The sequence below is a fragment of the Lytechinus pictus genome, chromosome 8 (genome assembly GCF_037042905.1).
Source record: "Lytechinus pictus isolate F3 Inbred chromosome 8, Lp3.0, whole genome shotgun sequence".
Lineage (NCBI taxonomy): Eukaryota > Metazoa > Echinodermata > Echinoidea > Temnopleuroida > Toxopneustidae > Lytechinus > Lytechinus pictus.
The window spans coordinates 33,701,064-33,727,784 of NC_087252.1; the positions used below are offsets into that span (position 1 = coordinate 33,701,064).

Below are 26,721 nucleotides of genomic sequence, written 5' to 3' on the forward strand. Positions count from 1 at the left end.
AATCACGTTTATGAGCAATTTTGGGTCTGACATGCACTTACATAATGTTGCATAATGTCGTAACTGCATACCCGGGCGTCACAAATTTTGTCTCAAAATTTGCGCGAGACTTGAAAATATAAAGTCAGTGAGCGGCGAGGTAAATTTTTTTTGCGTAGCAGATATATCGCGAAAATTGTCGAGGGGGGGGGCATTATGCCCCCCCCCCCGGAGAATTAAGGTTAAAATGTAATAGTAATTAAATTTTGCCTAACTCTAATCCTCTAACAACAGGTTTTTCTACCTTCTTCGCGGTAATTCCACCCATGTTGTTAAGAGCTGATTTGTTAATGGATAATACTATACAGATTGTGATGTCAAGCGTTAATCTCAGATGTAAATAATGCATTATAGCCATCGCGGCGAGATTACCGGTTGTAACAGGGACCCTTTGTTAGCGCAGTGTTAGTGAAATGTTACGTTAACAGCGGCTAACAGCGTTTCTGTGCGGCCGATACAGAACTCTGGATTTTATGCTACTCAGAAATATCAGAAATCTCGTCATGGATCTTGATGGAAAAAGCTGGCTGTTGACCCATCTAAAAGGTGCCACATATCAAAAGTGACATTGTCAGAAAGTATAGAGTTTGAGCTTTCTGATGATATAAGTAGTATCTGTGTCCAAAACATTAAAAAATGCGGAATTTGAAAGAGAAAAAGAAGGGGAAAGAAAATTATGTTTGAAGAATCTTTTCAGTCCTGAAATTCACTTATTTATCAAAATATTTTATTGAAAAAAATAACCAATATGAAAGATAAAAGTTTACTTTTAATATGAAGGATTAATGTTTACTATTTCCTATCGTGCAAATATAATTCCTTTTTTAAAGTAGTTATATTTTTTGAGAAAAAAAGTCTCACATTTCGCGAGATTTTGTATGGATATGAACTCAGCCACAAGAGGACTTGGATAAATCTTGCTCATTTGCTCATTAACACAGGGACCTCCAGACTGACTGATTGAAAATGCCAGTCATTCAGTCAGAAAGAACAGTCCTCACTTAATAATTACAAGTGTTTATAACAGTTCAATAAGCGATGGGCCCTTGTAACAATAAACTTCTGCTCCCTTTTTTCAGTCACACCCGTACTCGACTCTATAAAAAAAAGAACTTATGCTAGTCAAAGATTTAGAAGATCTTGTCAAAACTTTCCCCAAATGGCTAAAATGTTGGGTCAATAAAACTTTTATTTTGAAAACGGCTCAAAACTTTTCCCTGGATAAACTAACCAATCCTCTTGAATCCTAACAGATTTTAAAGGATATTCATCTTGCTATACAAAATGGTCAAACCACCACGATTGAGAACTTAGTGTCTCAAGGAGCTGATCTCAATGTCCAGTCAGCTGACGGTCAGATGTGTCTCCATGAAGCCATTAAACTCTGTTACAAAGCTGGGAGAAATGTAGAAGAAAGTTACACGCTACGAAAGGTGATTCATACTTGATTTCTGTCTACACTTCAGTAAAGATTCAATCATTAGAATGATATGAACCGGGATATCATTTTGCATTATATTTTGAACATTTCTTCCATCTCTCGATGCTTTGTGGAAATTAGATTTTGTATGTTTTAGGATAGCTAAAGCTAAATTTGATGGAAGCACTTACATACCACATCATAATTTTTATTGTTGACTACATTGTTTTTACGGTTCAGTTAAACAGATTCCTTATGCTTCCATGACATTTGCTCCGGTGACAATTGCTCTGCTCTAAATTCCACACACTAATCGAATGACCAACTGAAACCCCGGTCTTAACAAAGTCTGCTGTGCAAATCCTTCACTCGAGTAAAGGGTCTGAATTGTAGCCTACTCATGCCTTGTGGTATTTTCGTTTTACTCAAACTTTAACTAAAATACAAAAGAAAAATAATGAAAGAAGAATGTGTAATGTATATACATATAATATGTAATTGCATGCCTTTTCGGTTAGTTTGTTTTAAATATCTATTATAACGTTTTGGGAAACACTGCAATATGCACAGAAAGCCCGGATGCTTTCCTCAATTAATTCTGTAAATCGGATACTGATGCCAATGTTTTTATGTTGGTCAACGGTTGAAGAAAGTCTCCTTCTCGGCTGATGATTAGTCGTAGGTGGCTGGAGGAAACGGCCGATGAAAGCACCATGTCGATCTAGTTCATCAGTTACCTAGCTATTCGAGGAGCAGTTAAAAAATTGAGCTTTTTGTTTTGCCTATAACCATATGCCAAGCTTCATGGGGGTAATTCAAACTCACGGCATAAGAAAAAAAGAATTAAAAGAGAGAGAGAGAGAGAAGTGGAGGAAGCACTGATAAAAAAGAAAAAAAGAGAAAAAATATAAATAGTTTTATGTACAAGTTTTTGTTATCGATACAGGATCTGTTTTATTTCTATTTTCATTTGTTTTTTTCTTCTTAAAACTGATCAACGTATATGTGCAAATGGATCGAGATAATATATGGCCTATAAACTTAGGTCCTACTATATCAATTGTCCGGGTCATCATAGTTGGACTGCTCTTTATTACTTTTAATAACTTTAATTATAGCTAGATACTGTTCTTATACAATTACATCTTTATATGGTAATGAGTAACCAAAATTATTATATGTATAGCCTTCAGATAATTGCCTTACCGTATACATGTATTACCTTATACTTAAATGATGAAATACGTATGCTTTCAGTTAATGTATATATGGATTGATGTATATATATATATATATATATATATATATATATATATATTTATATATATATATATATATATATATATATATTTATATATATATATATATATATATATAATCACAAAAGGTTTAGTAAATGCCGTAAAAATAAAATCGTAGATTTAAAAAGGAGCATAGCTCTAAAAAATGAAAGGTAAAGTCACACTCTTCGTCAGTGCCCATGATGTGACAAAAAAAGAGAATTCAAAATCCGTTTCTGAAACAGTCGTGAAAAACACGTCTGTTCATGAGCATACGGATTGTGAAACTCACCTTGTCACATCATGGGCACTGACGAAGAGTGTGACTTTACCTTTCATTTTTGAGAGCTATGCTCCTTTTAAAATCTACGATTTTATTTTTACGGCATTTACTAAACCTTTTGTGATTATTTTATTCCTTATGCCGAAGCAGACTATTTCTATTTTATATATATATATATATATGTATATATACATATATATATATATATATATAAATGCATGTATTCAATTTTTTCCCCAAAACTCACCCAAAATCACTTTCCATCCTACAAGGGCTTGTCTCCCAATGTAGGTAGGATTTAAAGGCGTCTTGTCTCCGGGAAAGATCGATACTTCACTGACGTTGATGTTCACATCAACGGGACAGACGTATCCCCATACTCCGGTACGGGTGTAGGATTGGAGCTGTGATTTTCCTCACTTCTTTTCTCTGTCATCTCTTCCTATGTTCACTTGCATTACTCGTAGGCCTGTATATCTAACATATTTTGAGAAAAAGCCTTGGTTTTAATTTTTGAGACACACCTACTCGACTTTAAATCCTCGTAGATACCCTAAAAATATATATATATAAAAAATAAATAATAATAATACTAATAAATATAAAAGAAAAAGAAGAGAATAAAAGGAAAAAAAGAATAAGAAATATATATTTGAAGCTTACTCTATATGAATATTTTTTTTTTCAAAGAAAACAACGTGAATAATACAATATTTATGATGGCGAAAATAGTCAAATTGACTGGTTGCCAAATAAAAAGAAGAACCCACCACCCCCCCCCCCCCCTCTGAAGGCCCTCTCGTTTTTTGTATGTGTTAGTCTTTGCGTGGAGACACACTTGTTGATCAAAGTTGCAATCAGGGTCTGTGCCTGCAGACTAGTTTTAACACTACCCTACTCTCGATTCGTTTATCAGTGGTTGGCTCACATACGCTAGTCTGCAGGAACAGACCCTGATTGAAACTTTGATCAGCAAATGAGTCTCCACGCAAAGACTAGCACATACAAAACTTGCTGTTTCGAGGGCCTTCAGTAAACAAGGCAACATGAGTAGGCTGCACATTCAGACCCTTTACTCGAGTGAGGGGTTTGCACAGCAGGCTACACATATACGCATGTAAGCGCGTTATCGGATATGATACGAGATATTATACGATAATTTAGTGTTGTCATAGCAAATCAATATAAGTTTCTGTTCAGGATCACGTGACGCAGGATGTTAAATTTTCATTGTTTCCTAGGGCCCGTCTTATAAAGAGTTGCGATTGATCCAATCAATCCCCGGAATTAATCGCAAATATGGAAAGCCGGCAAAGTCAAAATATAAAGTGCATGTTTGTCATTAAAAAAAACCTAGATATGAATGTATATCCACAAATTCTTTGTTTTCTTGACAATTTGGTGTGTTCGCCTTTGTTTACAAAGTACATTTTGCAAATTTCCTGTAGAAAAAAATATGACACTGATGGATTTCCATAGAGTTACGATTGACTGGATCAATCGTTACTCTTTGTAAGACGGGGCCCTGAAATATACAAAGTACCAAGATAGAATTGAACCAAAGTTTGGGGTTGATTGTTGTATACATTTATTCACGACCGCATTACCGACAGCGGAGACTCGAGGGCGGGGGTAACACCCAATCCACGGTTGTAAGATCGATTAGAAAAACAGGCATTGGTTTACTAGTTTTGTATGATTCAGATTTCAGACGAGTTTTACAATGGAAACCTATCACCCGAAAAGGCTTTGGTGTTTTATTTACTTGACAATGGAGCTAAGACAGACGTGGAAGATAAGTCAGGGAAATTGCCAATCCACTATGCCAAAGATGAAGTGGTTAGACAGATGATCTTATCGAGGTAATTTTATTTTTTTATGAGTAAACCTATAAGCCTATGTCGTGTCAATGGGAACGCCTTTTTCTAATCCATAATTTCTTTCTTTTTAAAGAATTGATATTAATGAGAAAGTGATTATGTTAAACACTCAATAATGAAAAAACACATTTAAATACCTAGTTTTGTCTTGAAAGTTCAAAAGTTCAAAACAATGAGGAGAAAATATAGTTCTTAATTTGTTAGATATACTTCGTGAGTGGTGATATTACAAGATTCTCTGTTCGCTGATGTTTTGTTTCCATCTTCTTATGCATTCCCCCTATCTTTAATAGATATAGTTTAATTTCTAAGAGCGTAAATGTCAAGGGATCATGAGCCATCAGTGTCAATATTATGTGTTCATACCTATATTTAATGGTTGTTATTGAATTCATGTTTGATTAATTTTCAGAATGAAATCTCCTGAAGAGGCCCATTATTATCAAGGTAAGATGCACGCAAAACATCACAACCGGTATTGGTGGCTTAGTGGTAGAGTGTCTGCCTCATTAATAGGAGGCCGTGGGTTCGATCCAAGACTTACAATTTAGACCTCCTGCCTTGTCAGGCTCTCGATGTTTTAGAAAAGGGAAGGGTAAATTGTGCAGGGCCCGTTGGGAGAACAGTTCGCAAGACTTGGTAGATAATAATTATTGTTATTATTGTTGTTGTTCTTAATGTTTTCATTATTATTATTGTTATTACCATTAATAATATTAGTAATGATATTTTTAGATTACTATTAGTATATTTGAATTTATATCCTTTATAACAGACAAAAAAATATGTGTTTGTCTGTATGAGCTGTAGGAGCATGTGTGTGTAGGGGGGGGGGGCATCCAAGGTATATCTGCCACCAAACAGTGTTCGTCAAAGGCCATTGCCCTGTGTCAATCACTAAAGGCTCATTATGCCAGTTTTTTTTTCACTCTTCTTCAACAAATACACAGAAAGCGTGAATAAAGAACGTCACACGGAATCTAAAGTCTCTGCTAACGTAACTTCAGAGGATGTCACAATGTCCCAGGATGATTCAGATAAGAGGGAGCAGAGTAAGCAAAATGAAACTCAAACCCAACCTGCAGAAAGCGACGAAGGTCATACTGATGAAGAATATGACTTGATTCAAATTGAGAAGCATGGCATTACTGTCAGAATTTCCAAATATGAAATCTACAGTGCAAACGAAATCACTGTGGAAGTGATTGAAGAGGTCCCACCTGAGCTAAAGCTGAAGGAAACAGAAGCCATCATTGCGGTTGGATTGAAGATGTCGCCTTCTGACGCAATATTTGACAGTCCTGTAAGAGTAACAATGCCCCACTGTGGTGCATTTACAAAGCCTACTGATGCAGAAGTTTACATCTATTATCGCAAGAACGGTACTTTTTTCTATTTTTTTTAATCGTTTTCCTTTCACTCAGTTTTCCCCACTCACATCTCTGAAGAACTGAGAAATACTATTGCAGAATATATATTGATTTTTATTTTAAGATTACAATATAGTTCATTATGATGGCCCAAACAACTAGACACCGTTTGAAAGATATGAAGGAGTAGAATACGACATAAGTTTTTTTTCCTCAATTTTTACTGTTACACCCATATATTGCAAGCTCGGATCATGCCATGGGCCTATTGGGTTTTTTCACTAGCGGCCGCACAGAAGCGCCGTTAGTGAAGGCGTTGTTAGCGCTAACAAGTTAGCCACTATACACTATGAGCAGAATGAACGCTCAGAAAGCGCATATGTTGGTTACAACAAACGCATGTAATCACAATTTAATTCCACATAAGATGACGTCATAGAATCTAGGGGGTAATTAGAACAAAACGGACTGTTTCCAAGGCTCGCTAATTTGAGTACCATATAGTAAACAGTCAGAAGGTGGAGGGTGAATATAAATGAAACGTTCATCTTTGTATTCTGTAGATTAATAACTGTTCACTTCTGTTTCATTTTTCACTCTAATTTCCCGCTTTCGGTAAGGTGTTGGGAAAAGGCCATTGATATAAAATCAGTACATTTTGATCAATTTTTTAACGATACATGTTTAGTACAGAATGATCTCCTTTGCTTCGTGGGTTTGTAGGAATGACACATTTTTATTATCTATTTTAATGATATTACAGATTCTACAAAGTTTACAGCGATTCTCTCCACCAGCACGAGTATCCCAAAATGTGTTGTGAGAGATCGCGATCTAGATATCTACCTGGAACACTTCTCAGAATTCTGGATTGTTGCTACAATAAGAGAGATATTTATTGGGAAACTTGTTATTTGTACACCAATCATTCCTGTACTAGCACCTAGAAATCCCATGCCCATTTTGTGGGTCAATGTCAGGGACCAAAACGTTGCAGAAGGACAGGTTAGTCTTATTGGAATGCTTCCATCACATTTCTTTAAATATTCTCTGAATCATTTTCAGAACAGATACCTTATATAAATATGTATATATATATATATATATATATAAATAGGCTATATATATTGTGAAAGAAATGGATGAAGAGAACAATTGTAGGCACCGGCGTTCAAAGCTGGGGGCCCGGGTTCGATTCCCGGCAGATACATTTTTTCGGCATCACCAATTTTTCCAAAGGGTGGATAGCTCTGGGGAACTTTGATTTAAGCTACGCCTACTATTGTTCTCTTCATCCATTTCTTTCACAAAATATTTAAATAAATGAGTTGCCAAAGCTGTTGTACATGTATAACTTCACACCTATGTATATATGTATACATATATAATATCAATGGGGGTGGTGAAATACTTTTGACGCTGCACTCTGTCCAATAGGACTGAAAGTATCTGAATTTAAGCTTACAGGGTGCTAAACATGTTTTGAAAGATGCATATGTAATATTACATAGAAAAAAGGAAAAAAATGGGTTCTTAAAAACATCCTTTCACACCGTGTGCTCTTTAACCAGGCACATACACGTACAGACACACGAAATCGCGGGCCCACACGCCCAGGTGTACGTGGGTTACACGTTACCGGTGTTAAAGCTAAACTCGCAACGGCAGCAATTAATATATGAGAAAGTCTTTACAATCAGGCTTGATTGCCATCATATCGTCCTAGACCCAGATATGGTAAATTTACAGAAACCAAATTTATGAAATCCTGAATATCAAGATGACAAAATATTGAAGATCGCCAACAAAGAAAAGTATAACTAGCAGATATGAAGTGATCAACTGTCACTTCAAGTAAATCTGTATTGATGAGAAAGTTGTTAGTCCCTGATATATACCCTGAATATCAGAAATAGAAAACATTCGAGAAGATAATAAAAGATTCTAATTATAGCACATTATGTTAGGCTACTCCTTATTTTCATATTTCAGATATAATTCGTAATGTCGTTGTCATTAGTTTTACTGTGGAAAATAATAATTCCTGTGCTATATAATAGCGACTCTAACTTCTCAACTACGTGAATTAATGACTTACTTTGGTCACCTAAGTATATTGGGATGCAATATGGTCTGTTTCTTTTCTGAATAACACAATTATTACAGTATGAAACTGAGGTGCCTTAAGTTTCATGAGTCATGTGAGCGGGGTAGATAGGCTTTCTTCCAAAGATCCAAACAATTAATTAACTATCTATAGAATTAAAAAAGTAACTCGTAGAAAGTGCTTTATATCTAATTACGAATAGCTTATTGATTTAATTTTTTAACATTTATTTCCCTTCAAACATTATGTAATTTTCTTGTAGATTCTCCAGGAAAGAGAATTTCGTCACCTAAATAAGCACAAAAAAATGTTCGAGGTGGATACACAAAACATTACTGAGAATGCAGTCAATCTACACATCACCCTACAACAGAATACAACGAAGAATACGCTCATCGTTCCAATGTCGTTAAAAGGTATAAAATAGCGAATAGGAATGAGTGCGATGGTACAAGAATGCATGATCTAGGGGAAAGACAGATGCTTTGTTCAACGAGGCATAAATCTCGTATAGATATATTTCAGGAAAATATTGATGATATATCCATATTCCTTCATAGAGTGACTATGTCCAATTCAAATTATTCAACAGCTATTTTTTTTACATGACAAACTAAATTCTAAATTCGGCCTTAAAATACGAGAATCATTAAATCAGTAAAAAGGTTCAAAGTTTTGTGCAACATCTTCATGGATATTCTCGTGGGTTTATTGATGTTATTGTTTTTGTATCTTTTAACAAAGAAATAGAAAATCGAACCTTCAATTCTTTGTTTCAGATGAAATACCAGCTTGATTATGATTGATAAAAACCGATGAGGCTTGTCATCTGAATGCATGCGACCACCGAAGAATTACAGACTCAATACTAGGTGCCTATCAATGAATAGGATTAATGTAGATAATGCTTAAATGAACCAAAGATGCAATATGATTATTCAACCAAATATATGAATACCACTATGCAAAAAAAAAAAATGTTAAACTAGTTCATAGTGTCCAATTCAAATAATTACAGTAAATTCAAATTTTGTAATATCCATATAATGTCATTCGTCTCTTAATTGTAAACAGCTACGGTGATATCAGATGGAGGAGCTTGTTCATCATCAACGATAGCGACATCATCCCCATCGGCTGACAGTCATCCTGCAGAAGTCATACATTCTGGTTCTACCTCTGAAACAAGGTGAAAATCTGACATTATTTAGTATTGACAAATAAAACTTAACCAAATGGAATATTTCAATAATTTATTTATTTCAAGCACGTAACAGAATGGCATTAACATTACTATGGGCCATGGTAAAAGTACGCTAAAATAGGCATATTCCCTATACCAAATCCAATTTCGACTTAGAATGCAATATCTATACATGTCAAATAACTAAACCTAATACATAAGTAATCTTAGTATCGAATAAGAAAAATTAATATCCAAAAAATTTACTTTCCTATGATGTTGAGGATATGACATGGACATTTCCTTGGGAGGATAAATGATGGAAATCTTTTTTAGTCTGGTGTTTTATATATATATATTTTTTTAATATAAGAAAAACATTTTCCGAAGCATGAAATGGGCTGAATTTTTCAAAATAATCTCTCTTTACAAGCATTACATTTTATAGATGATTGCTCAAAGACCCTTTTTGGAAGAAATTAGTAACATTACCGCTAGAGGGCACCAACTTTTGAACACTTGATTTTTTTTGTCTCACCTGCATAGCAGAGTGAGACTATAGGCGCCGCTTTTCCGACGGCGGCGGCGGCGGCGTCAACACCAAATCTTAACCTGAGGTTAAGTTTTTGAAATGACAGCATAACTTAGAAAGTATATAGTCCTAGTTCATGAAACTTGGCCATAAGGTTAATCAAGTATTACTGAACATCCTGCATGAGTTTCACGTCACATGACCAAGGTCAAAGGTCATTTAGGGTCAATGAACTTTGGCCGAATTGGGTGTATCTGTTGAATTACCATCATATCTCTATAAGTGTATTGGTCTAGTTTATAAAACGTGGAAATAAGAGTAACCAAGTATCACTGAACATCTTGTGCGAGTTATAGTAGTTTTCAAAATCAGCACTGCTGCTATATTGAATCGCGTGATGCAGGTGAGACGGCCAGAGGCATTCCATTTGTTTATTATTTTTTTTTTTAGTCTGCAAATGAAAAAAAAAAATTATTGGTTCTTCATCAAAGCTTTAGCCGGTCTTTATTTTTTTCAAACCGTGTTAGAAATTATCTCATGTTTTATATTATCTTTCGGTAATTGTTTGGACGTTGGCAGAGGAATGTATCCATTTAGGTGACCAAAAACTTTATGTATAAATGCTGATCAATAGAGGAAAATCAGACAAGCACAATGCTGAAAATTTCATCAAAATAGGATGTAAAATAAGAAAGTTATGACATTTCATTTAAAAGTTTCGCTTATTTTTAGCTAAATAGTTAAATGAACGAGCCAGCTACATCCAAATGAGTCGATGATGTCCCTCACTCACTACATCTTTTGTTTTTTATTGTTTGAATTATACAATATTTCAACTTCATTTCACATGCCAATGACGAGAAAATAAAAATATTTCATACTTCATATAATAAAATGCAAAGTTAGTGATGTCATCAGTTCCTCATTTGCATACCGACCGAGATGTGCATGTAACGGTTTTGTGAAATGAAGCGAAACTTTGAAATGACATAACTTTCTTATTTTACATCCGATTTTGATGAAATTTTCAGTGTTATGCTTGTTGAATTTTTCTCTTTTTATTCAAATCAAATTTTTTTGCTGGGGTCGACTTGTCCTTCAATATATATATTTGACATCTTAGAGCATACATGTCAAGGGATCATGAGCCATCAGTGTCAATATTATGTCTTCATTCCTTGTAGATTTAATGGTTGTTATTGAATTCATTTTTGATTAATTTTCAGAATGAAATCTCATCCTGAAGAGGCCCATTATTATCAAGGTAAGATGCACGCAAAACATCACAAGTGATATTGGTGGCAAAGTGGTAGAGTGTCTGTCTCGTTAATATGAGGCCCTGGGTTCGATCCAAGACTTACAATTTAAACCTCCTGCCTTGTCAGGCTCTCGATGTTTTGGAAAAGGGAAGGGTAAATTGTGCAGGGCCCGTTGGGAGAACAGTTTGCAAGACTTGGTAGATAATAATTATTGTTATTATTGTTGTTGTTGTTGTTGTTAGTGTTATCAATATCATTATTGTTATTATCATTAGTAATATTAGTAATAATAATTTCATATTACTATTAGTATATTCAAATTCATATCCTTTATAAGAGACAAAATAATATGTGTTTGTCTGTAGGTGCATGTGCGTGGGGGGGGGGGTGTGTGTGGGGGGTGGGCATCCAAGGTATTTCTGTAACCAAACAGTGTTCGTTGAAGGTCATTGCCCTGTGTCAATCAGTGAAGGCTCATTGTGCCAGTTTTTATTCACTCTTCTTCAACAAATGCACAGAAAGCGTGAATAAAGAACGTCACACGGAATCTAAAGTCTCTGCGGACGAAACTTCAGAGGATGTCACTATGTCCCAGGATGAGAAGAGGGAGCAGAATAAGCAAAATAAAACTCAAACCCAAGCTGCAGAAAGCGATGAGGGTCATACTGATGAAAAATATGACTTGATTCAAATTGAGAAGCATGGCATTACTGTCAGAATTTCCAAATATGAAATCTACAGTGCAAAGGACATCACTGTGGAAGTGATTGAAGAGGTCCCACCTGAGCTAAAGCTGAATGAAACAGAAGCCATCATCTCGGTTGGATTGAAGATGTCGCCTTCTGACGCAATCTTTGACAGTCCTGTAAGAGTAACAATGCCCCACTGTGGTGCATTTACAAAGCCTACTGATGCAGAAGTTTACATCTATTATCGCAAGAACGGTACTTTTTTTTTTTTATCGTTTTCCTTTCACTCAGTTTCCCCCACTCACATTCCTGAAGAACGGAGTAATACTAATATTGCAGGAAATATATTGATTTTTATTTTAAGATTACAATATAGTTCATTATGATGACCCAAACAACTAGACACCGTTTGAAAGATATGAAGGAGTAGAATACAACAACATAAGTTTCTTCAATTTTTACTGTTACACCCATATATTGCAAGCTCCGATCATACCATAGGCTTATTTGGTATTTTTCACTGGCCTGTAGCGAAGGTGTTGTTAGCACTAACAATTCAACCACTACACTATGCCGGAGCAGAATGAACGCTCATAAAGCGCATTATGTTGGTTACAACAAACGCATATAATCACAACTGAATTCCACATAAGATGACGTCATAGAATCTAGGGGATAATTAGAACAAAACGGCCCGTTTCCAAGGCTATCTAATTTGAGTACAAATAGTCACAAGATGGAGAGTAAATGTAAATGAAACGTTCTTCTCTGTATTCTGTAGAGTAATAACTTTCCTCTTCTGTTTCATCTTATCAATCTAATTTCCCGCTTTCGATAAAATGTTGGGAAAAGGCCATTCATTTAAAATTAGTACATTTTGATCTTTTTTTCACGATACATATATTTAGTACAGAATGATCTCCTTTGCTTCGTGTGTTTGCAGAAAGAGGAATGACACATTTCTATTTTCTATTTTAATGATATTACAGATTCTACAAAGTTTACAGCAATTCTATCCACCAGCACGAGTATCCCAAAATGTGTTGTGAGAGATCGCGATCTAGATATCTACCTGGAACACTTCTCAGAATTCTGGATTACTGCTACAATAAGAAAGATATTTATTGGGAAAGTCGTTATTTGTACACCAATCATTCCTGTACCAGCACCTAGAAATCTCATGCCCGTTGTGTGGGTCAATGTCAGGGACCAAAACAATGCAGAAGGACAGGTTAGTCTTATTGGAATGCTTCCATCACATTTCTTTAAATATTCTCTGAATTTTCCTTAGAACAGATATACAGTGCGTCCCAGAAAAAATGAAACCGATATTAAGTGATGATTTATGAAATGACCTACCAATGTAAAGCTTAGAAGCTCCTCTTTCATCTGGTATTACTTTAATAGATTATTCCTCATTCACGCATGGGTGAGCAAAAACATTTGGAAGAAAGGATACCAAAAACTCATTTGGCCGGGGGTATCTGAATATCAAAAAGAAAATCACATGCCTAAAAAGTTCAATATCTGCTCTTTTATTTGATACCTTAATCACAAAAATGGTCAAGAAGTAAAAAAGTTGTGTTCCCTCGAAACAATGCTTGTATTTCCATAATTTCATTAAATAAACGTGTTTTCGCCGGTTTCCCACAGAAGCTATCGCATGGTTAACAAAAGACTTAATGCATGGCTGATCGTCAACAAAACGGAGTGTCAAGTGAGTTTAAACGCTAGCCTGTAGAACCTCATCATTTTATGAAATTTTTGAAAATCAAACCTTATTTCAAATAACCATAACTTTGTTATTTCTTGACCATTTTCTGGAAATGAGGTATCAAATTAAAGAGCAGATATTGAACTTTTAAAAAGTGTGGTTTTCTTTTTGAAACCCTTATACAGCCCGCCAAATGACTTTTTGGTATCCCCTCTTTAAATTATTTTTTCTCACTCATGCGTGAATGAGAAATAATCTAAGCAATTTCAGATGGAAGAGGAGATTCTAAGCTTTACATTGGTAGGTCATTTTTCTATTGTATTTGTGATTAAGTTGTGATAAATCATCGATAAATCTCGGTTTCGTTTTTTGTGGGACGCACTGTATATACTTGAAAATAAACTTTGCTGGAACTATGTACCTCTTTGCTTCTTTTATCTCATCTGCTTCCAACACGAGGAATGAAATATCGTCATATATATAAGTATATATATATATATATATATATATATATATATATATATATATTAATGGGGGTGGTGAAATACTTTTGACGCTGCACAATGTCCAATAGGACTGAAAGTATCTGAATTTAAGTTTACGGGTGTTAAACATGTGTTTAAAGATGCATATGTAATAGAATAAATGAAAAAAAAATGTGTTCTTAAAAACATCCTTTCACACCGTGTGCTCTTTAACCAGGCACACGCACGTACAGACACACGAAATCACGGGCCCACACGCCCAGGTGTATGTGGGTTACACGTTACCGGTGTTAAAGCTAAACTCGCAACGGCAGCAATTAATATATGAGAAAGTCTTTACAATCAGGCTTGGTTGCCATCATATCGTACTAGATCCAGATATGGTAAATTTACAGAAACCAAATTTATGAAATCATGAATATTAAGATGACAAAACATTGAATATCGCCAACAAAGAAAAGTATAACTAGCAGATATGAAGTGATCAACTGTCACTTCAAGTAAATATGTATTGATGAGAAAGTTGTTAGTCCCTGATATATACCCTGAATATCAGAAGTAGAAAACATTCGAGAAGATAATAAAAGATTCATATTATAGCACATTATGTTAGGCTACTCCTTATTTTCATATTTTAGATATAATTCGTAATGTCGTTGTCATTAGTTTTACTGTGGAAAATAAGAATTCCTGTGCTATATAATAGCGACTCTAACTTCTCAACTACGTGAATTAATGACTTACTTTGGTCACCTAAGTATATTGGGATGCAATATGGTCTGTTTCTTTTCTGAATAACACAATTATTACAGTATGAAACTGAGGTGCCTTAAGTTTCATGAGTCATGTGAGCGGGGTAGATAGGCCTACCGGCAAGTCATATTTTCTTTGTTTTAAGATAGTGCCCTTTTGGAAAGAAAAGGTTCACTGTTTTCCCTGTGCCCCCCCCCCTCCACTTTCAATTCGCTCCACCGCCCCTGTTCACGGCATTTGTATTTTGCTTTTCAAAGATTCCCAAAGAATATAAGGCCCCGATTCCTGAGGAGCAGTTCTTATTCAGGTGGAGGTCCGGGGGATTGAAGATTTCTTGCAAAGAAAGCACCTTGAAAGACGAGCCTCAGGTAATATCATGTTCATGATTCTATAACAAAAAGTATCCCGAATGTAACTTGATACAACCTACAAGTTATATCACCTGATCGCACTATGATATTGCATATTTCTGTACCAGGCAAGGTCAGATAAAGTTTTCTTCCAAAGACCCAAACAATTAATTAACTATCTATAGAATTAAAAAAGTAACTCGTAGAAAGTGCTTTATATCTAATTACGAATAGCTTATTGATTTAAATTTTCAACATTTATTTCCCTTCAAACATTATGTAATTTTCTTGTAGATTCTCCAGGAAAGAGAATTTCGTCACCTAAGTAAGCACAAAAAAATGTTCGAGGTGGATACACAAAACATTACTGAGAATGCAGTCAATCTACACATCACCCTACAACAGAATACAACGAAGAATACGCTCATCGTTCCAATGTCGTTAAAAGGTATAAAATAGCGAATACGAATGAGTGCGATGGTACAAGAATGCATGATCTAGGGGAAAGACAGATGCTTTGTTCAACGAGGCATAAATCTCGTATAGATATATTTCAGGAAAATATTGATGATACATCCATATTCCTTCATAGAGTGACTATGTCATATTCAAATTATTCAACAGCTATTTTTTTTACATGACAAACTAAATTCTAAATTCGGCCTTAAAATACGAGAATCATAAAATAGGAAAAAGGTTCAAAATTTTGTGCAACATCTTCATGGATATTCTCGTGGGTTTATTGATGTTATTGTTTTTGTATTTTTTAACAAAGAAATAGAAAATCGAACCTTCAATTCTTTGTTTCAGATGAAATACTAGCTTGATTATGATTGATAAAAACCGATGAGGCTTGTCATCTGAATGCATGCGACCACCGAAGAATTACAGACTCAATACTAGGTGCCTATCAATGAATAGGATTAATGTAGATAAAGCTTAAATGAACAAAAGATGCAATATGATTATTCAACCAAATATATGAATACCACTATGCGAATAAAAAAAATGTTAAATTAGTTCATAGTGTCCGATTCAAATAATTACAGTGAATTCAAATTGTGTAATATCCATATACTGTCATTCGTCTCTTAATTGTAAACAGCTACGGTGATATCAGAGGGAGGAGCTTGTTCACCATCAACGATAGCGACATCATCCTCATCGGCTGGCAATCATCCTGCAGAAGTCATACATTCTGGTTCTACCTCTGAAACAAGGTGAAAATCTGACAGTATATAGTATTGACAAATAAAACTTAACCAAATGGAATATTTCAATAATTTATTTATTTCAAGCACGTAACAGAATGGCATTAACATTACTATGGGCCATGGTAAAAGTACGCTAAAATAGGCATATTCCCTATACCAAATCCAATTTCGACTTAGAATGCAATATCTATACATGTCAAATAACTAAACCTAATACATAAGTAATCTCAGTATCGAAAAAGAAAAATAAATATCCAAAAAGTTTACTTTCCTATGATGTTGAGGATATGACATGGACATTTCCTTGGGAGGATAAATGATGGAAATCTTTTTTAGTCTGGTGTTTTATATATATATATTTTTTTAATATAAGAAAAACATTTTCCGAAGCATGAAATGGGCTGAATTTTTCAAAATAATCTCTTTCTAATTTTCACATTACGAGCATTACATTTCATAGATGATTGCTCAAAGACCCTTTTTGGAGGAAATTAGTAACATTACCGCTAGAGGGCATCAACTTTTGAACACTTGATTTTTTGTCTCACCTGCATAGCAGAGTGAGACTATAGGCGCCGCTTTTCCGACGGCGGCGGCGGCGGTGGCGGCGTCAACACCAAATCTTAACCTGAGGTTAAGTTTTTGAAATTACAGCATAACTTAGAAAGTATATGGTCCTAGTTCATGAAACTTGCCCATAAGGTTAATCAAGTATTACTGAACATCCTGCCTGAGTTTCATGTCACATGACCATGGTCAATGGTCATTTAGGGTCAATGAACTTACACCATGTTGGGGAAATCAACATCAAAATCTTAACCTAAAGTTAAGTTTTTGAAATGTCATCATAACTTAGAAAATATATGAACCTAGTTCATAAAACTTATACATAAGGTTAATCAAGTATCACTGAATATCCTGCATGAGTTTCACGTCACATGACCAAGGTCAAATGTCATTTAGGGTCAATGAACTTTGGCCGAATTGGGTGTATATGTTGAATTACCATCATAACTTTAAAAGTTTATGGATCTGATTCATGAAACTTCGACATAATAGTAATCAAATATCACTGAACATTCTGTGCGCATTTTAGGTCACATGACCAAGGTCAAAGGTCAATGAACTTTGGCCATAATGGGGGTATCTGTTTAATTACCATTATAACTTGGGAAGTTGTTGGATCTTACTCTTCAAACTTGGACATAAGAGTAATCAAGTATCACTGAACATCCTGTGTGAGTTTCAGGTCACACGATCAAGGTCAAAGGTCATGTAAGGTCAGTGAACTTTGGCCACGTTGGGGGTATTTGTTGAATTACCATCATATCTCTATAATAGTCCAGGAAAAATAAGGTTTGACCGCAAACAAATTGCAATATAATTTTTTTCAACGCAATGCATTTCCATGAAGTCCCCAAAATGACATACTAAAAGTCCAGAAAAATCCATTTAGTGGAATGATGTCTAATTTGCATAAATCCAAAATGGCGGCTACCGTAAGAATTTTTGCTGATTATTGATAGTAGTATAAACATTGTTCTGATCATAGCACTTTCAAAAATTATGATAAAAGCATGAAACTTTTACCAGTGTTATATCTTACCATAGGCTTCATTTTAAAATCAGAATACAAGTCAAATTTGACCTCCGCTGACCTCTAGAGGTCAATGACCTTAAGGTCAATGACCTCTAAATATAAGAAAATTGATGCTTTGCATCATTAGAACATAATAAATATGGTTATAATGCAAACAAAATGATTCAATATTGATTTTCAATGTATCTTAATATTTTAGAAAGATTTTGGTGGGTTTTAAGTCTTGACCTTTGACCCTGGAGAGCTGGAAAAGGTCAATGACCTTAACATTTTTGAATATTGACACGTAACATCTATGATTTATGAACAGGCTTCTAGTGTAAAAATTGCAATACAATTAATTTGAGCACGATGCATTTCCATGAAGTCACCAAAATGACGTACTAAAAGTCCAGAAAAATCCATGTAGTGGAAAGACGTCTAACTTGCATAAATCCAAGTTGGCGACTATCGTGAGAATTTTTGATGATTATTGATAGTAGTACAAACATTCTTCTGATCGTATCACTTTAAAAAAATATGATAAAAGCATGAAACTTTAAACAGTGTTATATCTTACCATAGATCTCATTTTGAAAGCAAGATGCAAGTCAAATTTTACCTCCACTGACCTCTAGAGGTCAATGACCTCTACATATAAGAACATTGATGTTTTGCATCATTAGTACATAATATATATTGTTATAATCAAAACAAAATGATTCAATATTGACTTTCAAGGTATCTTGATATTTTACAAAGAATTTGGTGGGTTATAAGTCTTGACCTTTGAGAGCTGGAAAAGGTCAATGACCTTAACATTTTAGAATATTGACACATAGCATATCTGATTTATGAACAAGCTTCTAGTGTAAAAATTGTAATACAATTAATTTGAGCACGATGCATTTCCATGAAGTCACCAAAATGACATACTAAAAGTCCAGAAAAATCCATGTAGTGGAAAGACGTCTAATTTGCATAAATCCAAAATGGCGACCATCATAAAAACTTTTTATGATTATTAGTACAAGCAATGGTCTGATCATAGCACTTTTAAAAATTATTATTGAAGCATTGAGCTTTCATCAGTGTTATATCTTACCATATGCTTCATTTCAAAATTAGGATGCAAGTCTGATTTGACCTCCGCTGATGTTTAGAGGTCAAATACCTTAAGGTCAATGACCTCAAAATATAAAAAAAATGATGTTTTGCATCATTAGCTCATGATAAAAATAGTAATAATGAAAACAAAATTATTCAATATTGACTTCCGAGGTATTTTGGTATTTTAGAAAGAATTTGGTGGGTTATAAGCTTTGACCTTTGAACACTGGAGAGCTAGAAAGGGTCAATGACCTTAACATTTTGGAATAGTGACGCAAAGCATCACTGTTTTATGATATTAAAACAGGCCTCAAGGTGTAAAAATTGCAATACTATTTATTTCACCTCATTGCATCTCCATGAAGTCTCCAAAATGATATACCAAAAGTCCAGAAAAATCCAAGTGGTGGAAAAGCGTCTTATAGGCATCAAAAGTGATCCAAAATTATTAATCATAGTAGTACAAACACGGGTCTGATCATAACACTAACAATATGATTTAAGTGTTAAACTTTCATCACTGTTATATTTTATCATATGTTTCATTTTAAAAATCGGATGCAATTTAGAATTGACCTGTGCATAACTCTAGAGGCAATGACCTAAAGGATTATTGACGTCGGAATATCATAAAAATTATGTTTTGCATCATAATAATTCGTTAACTTATAAGGGCCCTTGATTCATGAGAAAATTTGCGAGTATTAAAAATTCTGACCTTTAACCCTGAAACTTTCAAAGGTCAATTCATTTAGAATATTAAACTTAACTAGTTTACTATCCAGCTTCTGCTGAATAGAACAACCCAGTACAGATACACCAAAGATACACCAAAGTGGATATCTTCCATGAGACCAGTCCAATGGAGACTTCACATGGATATTGAAATTGAAGGAACAAAGAAGGGAAATGCAGCACGCTTCGGTGACACCACTCTGAGTAAATGAAACATTTTGATCTGCCGCCCAGATGTTCATTTAATCATCTCGTCATGTCTACTTCATGTGGGAGAGATGATCAGATCTAAGATATTGTCATCTTATCCTTTTCTCTAAGAGTTGTAGACATGATGAGATCACAGATCAAGTCATCAGATCATCTCTCCCACAGGATGTAGACATGACGAGATCCAAGATCTTGCCATCTGATCATCTCTCCTACAGGATGTAGACAAGATGGGATCCAAGATCTTGTCACCTGATCATCTCTCCCACAGGATGTAGACAAGACGAGATCCGAGATTTCGTCATCTTATCTTTTTTCCTTAAGAGATGTAGACATGACGAGATGATTATGTGAACATCTTAGGCTTCCATACTTAAGAATGGCTTGTCAGCCTATTTAACAATATGCTACACAGTCCCATCTCCCAGAAATTTTGAGGAAGGCTAAAGTAATTCCTCAAACCTGGGAAAGATCCAAATGTGCCTAGAAGCTACAGACCAATCGCCTTTTTCTGATATCTCTATAAGCTATACTTGAGCATTTAGTCATCCTTTAAAAAAAATTGTCCCATTATAGAACAACATATCATATTCCTAACCAGGCTGGTTTTTAACTTTGGAAATAATATACAGGCTGGGTTCTCAACCAGACTCAGTTCACTGAGGACTTCCGACTTAATACGGTAACTAACTAACGGGTATAGAAAATTTTGTTGAATTAGCAGCTGCATCTGATACTGTGGTCTACTTGTACAACTATACAAATCATTGATGACATTCATCTGACTAAAGTCATCAAACTTCTACTAGAAAACAGACAACTCTTTTTGGAGCTCAACAGGAAGACCGGCAGGTAAATAATTCAAAAGAACTGATTCTCTCAGGGTAGTGTTCTTGCTTGTCTTTAAACCCGAAGACCAAGGTTAGCTTGTTTCATCCCCACAATCCTCATGCTTTGAGGAAACTCAAAACAATCTATGTTTTTAATTCCATTCCAGCACTGCGACCATGCAAGATATCTTGGTGTCAACCTTGATCAGTCACATTAAGAGTGAAGGGGGAAAGTGAGGATCCAAAATAAATTCTCCGGAACTGACAAACTCCTCCACCAATACTCTGCTACAGAGTATGCATGTGCTGTCTTGAACACGTCTACCTCTAGACAACACTTGTGGGATTATCACAAACTATCTAAAGCCAAAAAATGTGAAGAGTCTGTATGTCCTGTCAGGTATTGCCCATCTGATATACGCAGATCAGTAGCTATACCACAGAGCTCTAAGCGAAGATATAGCATCCATCAAATCTATGATGCCAAACTAGTTGAAAAAGCTTAAAATCTAGGAAACATATTTTTAATTCTGTCCAACCTCTGACAGAGTCACCATTATGCAAGTTATGGGAAGAGAAGTGCAGTGCCAACCAGCGTCGTGGTAAGCTGCATCTTTCTTCTAAAGAGCAACTACACCAGGTTACAATCTAGATGGGAAAACTTGCAAGTCTCTCGGGAAGTATACATAGATGATAATTGCAAAAAAAATAATTGAGACATTTCAGATATAATTTCAAAACCTCCCAATGCTCTAACCTCAGTCAGGAATGTACTAGCCCAAAAAGACCTGGTGCCCCGTTTCATAAAGAGTTATAAATGTTGTAACTTTTCCATTATGACAACTACCATGGAAACCTTGATTTTGATTGGCTGCTGAACCCTAATGCCATGGTAGTTGCCATAATGGCAAAGTTACTCTTTATGAAACGTGCCCCTAGAGTTACAAACTTACAACTATACAGATATAGTTTTGTTATTTTTAACTGATCATTAATTTTGAGAAAGTTTACAGATCTCAACATTTGACTGCTGACGAAAGTGAAAGATCAATTACATCAAAATATTATCATATCAACCAGTGATGCCGAGTACCAATATTTTACATTTTAAGGTCAAATTTCTTTAGAGATCCTCAAATTTTAAACATAATTTAATATAACATGATGCTAATAAAGAACTCTGGATGCAAAACATCAATATTTTTAAGTCATTGGCCTTAAGGTCATTGTCCTCGAGAGGTCAGGAGAGATCAAATCTGAATTGCATTGGAATTTTTAAATGAAGCCTATGGTAAGATATAACACTGGTGAAAGTTAAATGCTTTTATCATTATTTTTTTAAGTGCTATGATCAGACCAGTGTTTTTACTATTATTTGTAAAAATGAAAAATTCTCACGATGGCCTCCATTTCGGATTTATACAAACTAGACGTCTTTCCACTACATGGATTTTCTGGACTTTTAGTACATGTCATTTTATAGACTTCATGGAAATGCATTGTGCTGAAATAAATTGTATTGCATTTTGCTAAGTATCAATATTGTAATATGTTTATTGACCTTTCCAGTGCTCCAGGGTCAAAGGTCAACTTTTGTAATACACAAAATTATTTCTAGAATATCAGGTTATCTTGAAAGTCAATATTTAATAATAATTTTGTTTGCATTATTATTATATTTATCATGAGCTAATGATGCAAAACTTCTGATATTTTGAGGTCGTTGACCTTAAGGTCATTGACCTCTAGAGGTCAGCATAGGCCAAATCTGACTTGCATCCTAATTTTAAGACAAAGCCTATGGTAAGATATAACACTGGTGAAAGGTAAATGCTTTAATCATATATTTTTATAAGTGATATGATCAGACAAGTATTTGTACTACTATAAGTAATCATTACTGAAAAATCTTGCGATGGCCGCCATTTTGGATTTATGCAAATAAGACCTCTTTCCAATACATGGATTTTAAAAACACATTTAGTATGAAATTTAGGGGACTTAAAGGAAATGCATTGTAGTAAAAAAAAAATTGTGCAATTTGTTTGAGGTTGACCCCCTAAATCAGTATTTTTTTCCTGGACTATAAGCTAACAAATTTTTCACAAAGTTGGAATGAAATGTGGCTGTGCTAATTTTGATACACTTACAACATGATATAGCCAGGGGGCGTGACTTTAACACCCCCTGAGAGGACTAGGCGTCAATGTGCCAGCCCGTTTTATGTAGCTGATAAAGAAAAGCTTAATCAAAACTAAGTGGTTAAAAAGCGTAGATAAATGCATACAATCTTTCACTACTGTACTGTATACATATTACTCTACGAAAATGCATACAAAACGCGACATTTGTGAAATTTGAATAGTCAACTTTGATACCTTATAAATTTGTTAAAAATAATGACCCCAATTAAAAATTGCATCCACATGATAATAGTATATCAATAAAGTTTTCTAGAACATTTCAAGGTAATTGCTTAAGTTTTCTCAGATTTATGTAAAATCATGTATTTCAAAAATTTTCAATTTTGGGGAAAAAATGACAAAAATGCAGTTTTCTACTAAAAAATCTCAGCCAAATTATTTATTTATCCCCTATAAATAGTACCAAATTATAGAAAATTTATTTTTCTTTCATATGACACTAATTTTGTGGCAATTAAATGTTCATGTCAAAATCTATGCACGAAAATTCAAATTTTCTGAAAATTTGGCGGCCATTTTGGATTTATGCAAATTAGACGTCTTTCCACTACTGGGATTTTTCTGGACTTTTAGTATGTCATTTTGGGGACTTCAGGGAAATGCATTGTGGTAAAAAAATTCTATTGCAATTTGTTTGCGGTTGACCCCCAAAATCAGTTATTTTTCCTGGATTATAAGTGTATTGGTCTAGTTTATAAAACGTGGAAATAAGAGTAACCAAGTATCACTGAACATCTTGTGCGAGTTATAGTAGTTTTCAAAATCAGCACTGCTGCTATATTGAATCGCGTGATGCAGGTGAGACGGCCAGAGGCATTCCATTTGTTTATTTTTTTTTTTTTTAGTCTGCAAATGAAAAAAAAAAATTATTGGTTCTTCATCAAAGCTTTAGCCGGTCTTTATTTTTTTCAAACCGTGTTAGAAATTATCTCATGTTTTATATTATCTTTCGGTAATTGTTTGGACGTTGGCAGAGGAATGTATCCATTTAGGTGACCAAAAACTGTATGTATAAATGCTGATTTGAATCAATAGAGAAAAATCAGACAAGCACAATGCTAGAATTTCATCAAAATAGGATGTAAAATAAGAAAGTTATGACATTTCATTTCAAAGTTTCGCTTATTTTTAGCTAAATAGTGAAATGAACGAGCCAGTTACATCCAAATGAGTCGATGATGTCACTCACTCACTACATCTTTTGTTTTTTTATTGTTTGGATTATTCATCTTTATTTCACATGCCAATGACGAGAAAATAAAAATATTTCATATAATAAAATACAAAGTGAGTGATGTCATCAGTTCCTCATTTGCATACCGACCGAGATGTGCATGTAACGGTTTTGTGAAATGAAGCGAATCTTTGAAATGACATAACTTTCTTATTTTACATCCGATTTTGATGAAATTTTCAGTGTTATGCATCTTGAATTTTTCTCTTTTTATTCATATCAAGTTTTTTGCTGGGGTGGACTTGTCCTTTAATAGATATATTTGACATCTTAGAGCATACATGTCAAGGGATCATGAGCCATCAGTGTCAATGTTATGTCTTCATTCCTTGTTGATTTAATGGTTGTTATTAAATTCATATTTGATTAATTTTCAGAATGAAATCTCCTGAAGAGGCCCATTGTTATCAAGGTAAGATGCACGCAAAACATCACTATTGGTGGCAAAGTGGTAGAGTGTCTGTCTCGTTAATAGGAGGCCCTGGGTTCGATCCAAGACTTACAATTTAAACCTCCTGCCTTGTCAGGCTCTCGATGTTTTGGAAAAGGGAAGGGTAAATTGTGCAGGGCCCATTGCGAGAACAGTTTGCAAGACTTGGTAGATAATAATTATTGTTATTATTGTTGTTGTTGTTGTTGTTGTTAGTGTTATCAATATCATTATTGTTATTATCATTAGTAATATTAGTAATAATAATTTCATATTACTATTAGTATATTCAAATTCATATCCTTTATAAGAGACAAAATAATATGTGTTTGTCTGTAGGTGCATGTGCGTGGGGGGTGTGTGTGTGGGGGGGGGGTGGGCATCCAAGGTATTTCTGTAACCAAACAGTGTTCGTTGAAGGTCATTGCCCTGTGTCAATCAGTGAAGGCTCATTATGCCAGTTTTTATTCACTCTTCTTCAACAAATACACAGAGAGCGTGAATAAAGAACGTCACAAGGAATCTGAAGTCTCTGCGGACGAAACTTCAGAGGATGTCACTATGTCCCAGGATGAGAAGAGGGAGCAGAATAAGCAAAATAAAACTCAAACCCAAGCTGCAGAAAGCGATGAGGGTCATACTGATGAAGAATATGACTTGATTCAAATTGAGAAGCATGGCATTACTGTCAGAATTTCCAAATATGAAATCTACAGTGCAAAGGACATCACTGTGGAAGTGATTGAAGAGGTCCCACCTGAGATAAAGCTGAAGGAGACAGAAGCCATCATTTCGGTTGGATTGAAGATGTCGCCTTCGGACGCAGTGTTTGACAGTCCTGTAAGAGTAACAATGCCCCACTGCGGTGGATTTACAAAGCCTACTGATGCAGAGGTTTACATCTATTATCGCAAGAACGGTACTCATTTTCTATTTCCTTTTTGATCGTTTTCCTTTCACTCAGTTTTCCCCCACTCACATTTCTGAAGAACGGAGTAATACTATTGCAGAAGATTTATTGATTTTTATTTTAAGATTACAATATAGTTCATTATGATGACCCAAACAACTAGACACCGTTTGAAAGATATGAATGAGTAGAATACAACGACATAAGTTTCTTCAATTTTTACTGCTACTTATTGGGTTGTAGCGGCCACACAGAAGCGCTGATAGTGAAGGTTTTGTTAGCGCAAACAAGTCACTAACAAATCAGCCACTAACACCATGAGCAGAATGAACGCACATAAAGCGCTTATGTCTGTTACAATAAACGCATGTAAGTACAACTTCATTCCACATAAGATGACGTCATAGAATCTAGGGGGTAATTAGAACAAAACGGACCGTTTCCAAGGCTCGCTAATTTGATAACCATATAGTAAACAGTCAGAAGATGGAGGGTGAATATAAATGAAACGTTCATTTTCGTATTCTGTAGATTAATAACTGTTCACTTCTGTTTCATTTTTCACTCTAATTTCCCGCTTTCGATAAGGTGTTGGGAAAAGGCCATTGATATAAAATCAGTACATTTTGATCCTTTTTTAACGATACAAATATTTAGTACAGAATGATCTCCTTTGCTTCGTGGGCTTGCAGAAAGAGGAATGACACATTTCTATTTTCTATTTTAATGATATTACAGATTCTACAAAGTTTACAGCGATTTTATCCACCAGCACGAGTATCCCAAAATGTGTTGTGAGAGATCGCGATCTAGATATCTACCTGGAACACTTCTCAGAATTCTGGATTACTGCTACAATAAGCATGATGTTTATTGGGAAACGTGTTATTTGTACACCAATCGTTCCTGTACTAGCACCTA

At 34.8% G+C, this 26,721-nt stretch overlaps 2 protein-coding genes across 2 annotated transcripts; both read left to right on the top strand.

Moving 5' to 3' along the window:
- Nucleotides 1-4,717: 4,717 nt before the first annotated feature.
- Nucleotides 4,718-8,270, top strand: LOC129283301 (uncharacterized). The gene is made up of 5 exons (XM_064104226.1): nucleotides 4,718-4,884; nucleotides 5,315-5,349; nucleotides 5,853-6,284; nucleotides 7,036-7,277; nucleotides 8,265-8,270. Exons 1-5 carry the CDS (start codon nucleotides 4,718-4,720, stop codon nucleotides 8,268-8,270), a joined length of 882 nt encoding a protein of 293 aa, XP_063960296.1.
- A 3,051-nt stretch (nucleotides 8,271-11,321) lies between these two features.
- Nucleotides 11,322-25,835, top strand: LOC129283015 (uncharacterized). The gene is made up of 8 exons (XM_064104227.1): nucleotides 11,322-11,358; nucleotides 11,872-12,297; nucleotides 13,032-13,273; nucleotides 15,252-15,362; nucleotides 15,639-15,792; nucleotides 16,450-16,564; nucleotides 24,838-24,872; nucleotides 25,384-25,835. The coding sequence occupies exons 1-8, from the start codon at nucleotides 11,322-11,324 to the stop codon at nucleotides 25,833-25,835; spliced, it is 1,572 nt and encodes a 523-aa protein (XP_063960297.1).
- Nucleotides 25,836-26,721: the final 886 nt, after the last annotated feature.

What these genes read in the sequence shown, in the direction of transcription:
- LOC129283301 (XM_064104226.1), top strand. Translation starts at nt 4,718, where the DNA reads ATGATTCAGATTTCAGACGAGTTTTACAATGGAAACCTATCACCCGAA. An exon ending in AGACAGATGATCTTATCGAG is followed by an intron (nt 4,885 to 5,314) that starts GTAATTTTATTT and finishes ATTAATTTTCAG; the next exon opens with AATGAAATCTCCTGAAGAGG. An exon ending in CATCTATTATCGCAAGAACG is followed by an intron (nt 6,285 to 7,035) that starts GTACTTTTTTCT and finishes ATGATATTACAG; the next exon opens with ATTCTACAAAGTTTACAGCG.
- LOC129283015 (XM_064104227.1), top strand. Translation starts at nt 11,322, where the DNA reads ATGAAATCTCATCCTGAAGAGGCCCATTATTATCAAG. An exon ending in AGAGGCCCATTATTATCAAG is followed by an intron (nt 11,359 to 11,871) that starts GTAAGATGCACG and finishes ACAAATGCACAG; the next exon opens with AAAGCGTGAATAAAGAACGT. An exon ending in AGAGGCCCATTGTTATCAAG is followed by an intron (nt 24,873 to 25,383) that starts GTAAGATGCACG and finishes ACAAATACACAG; the next exon opens with AGAGCGTGAATAAAGAACGT.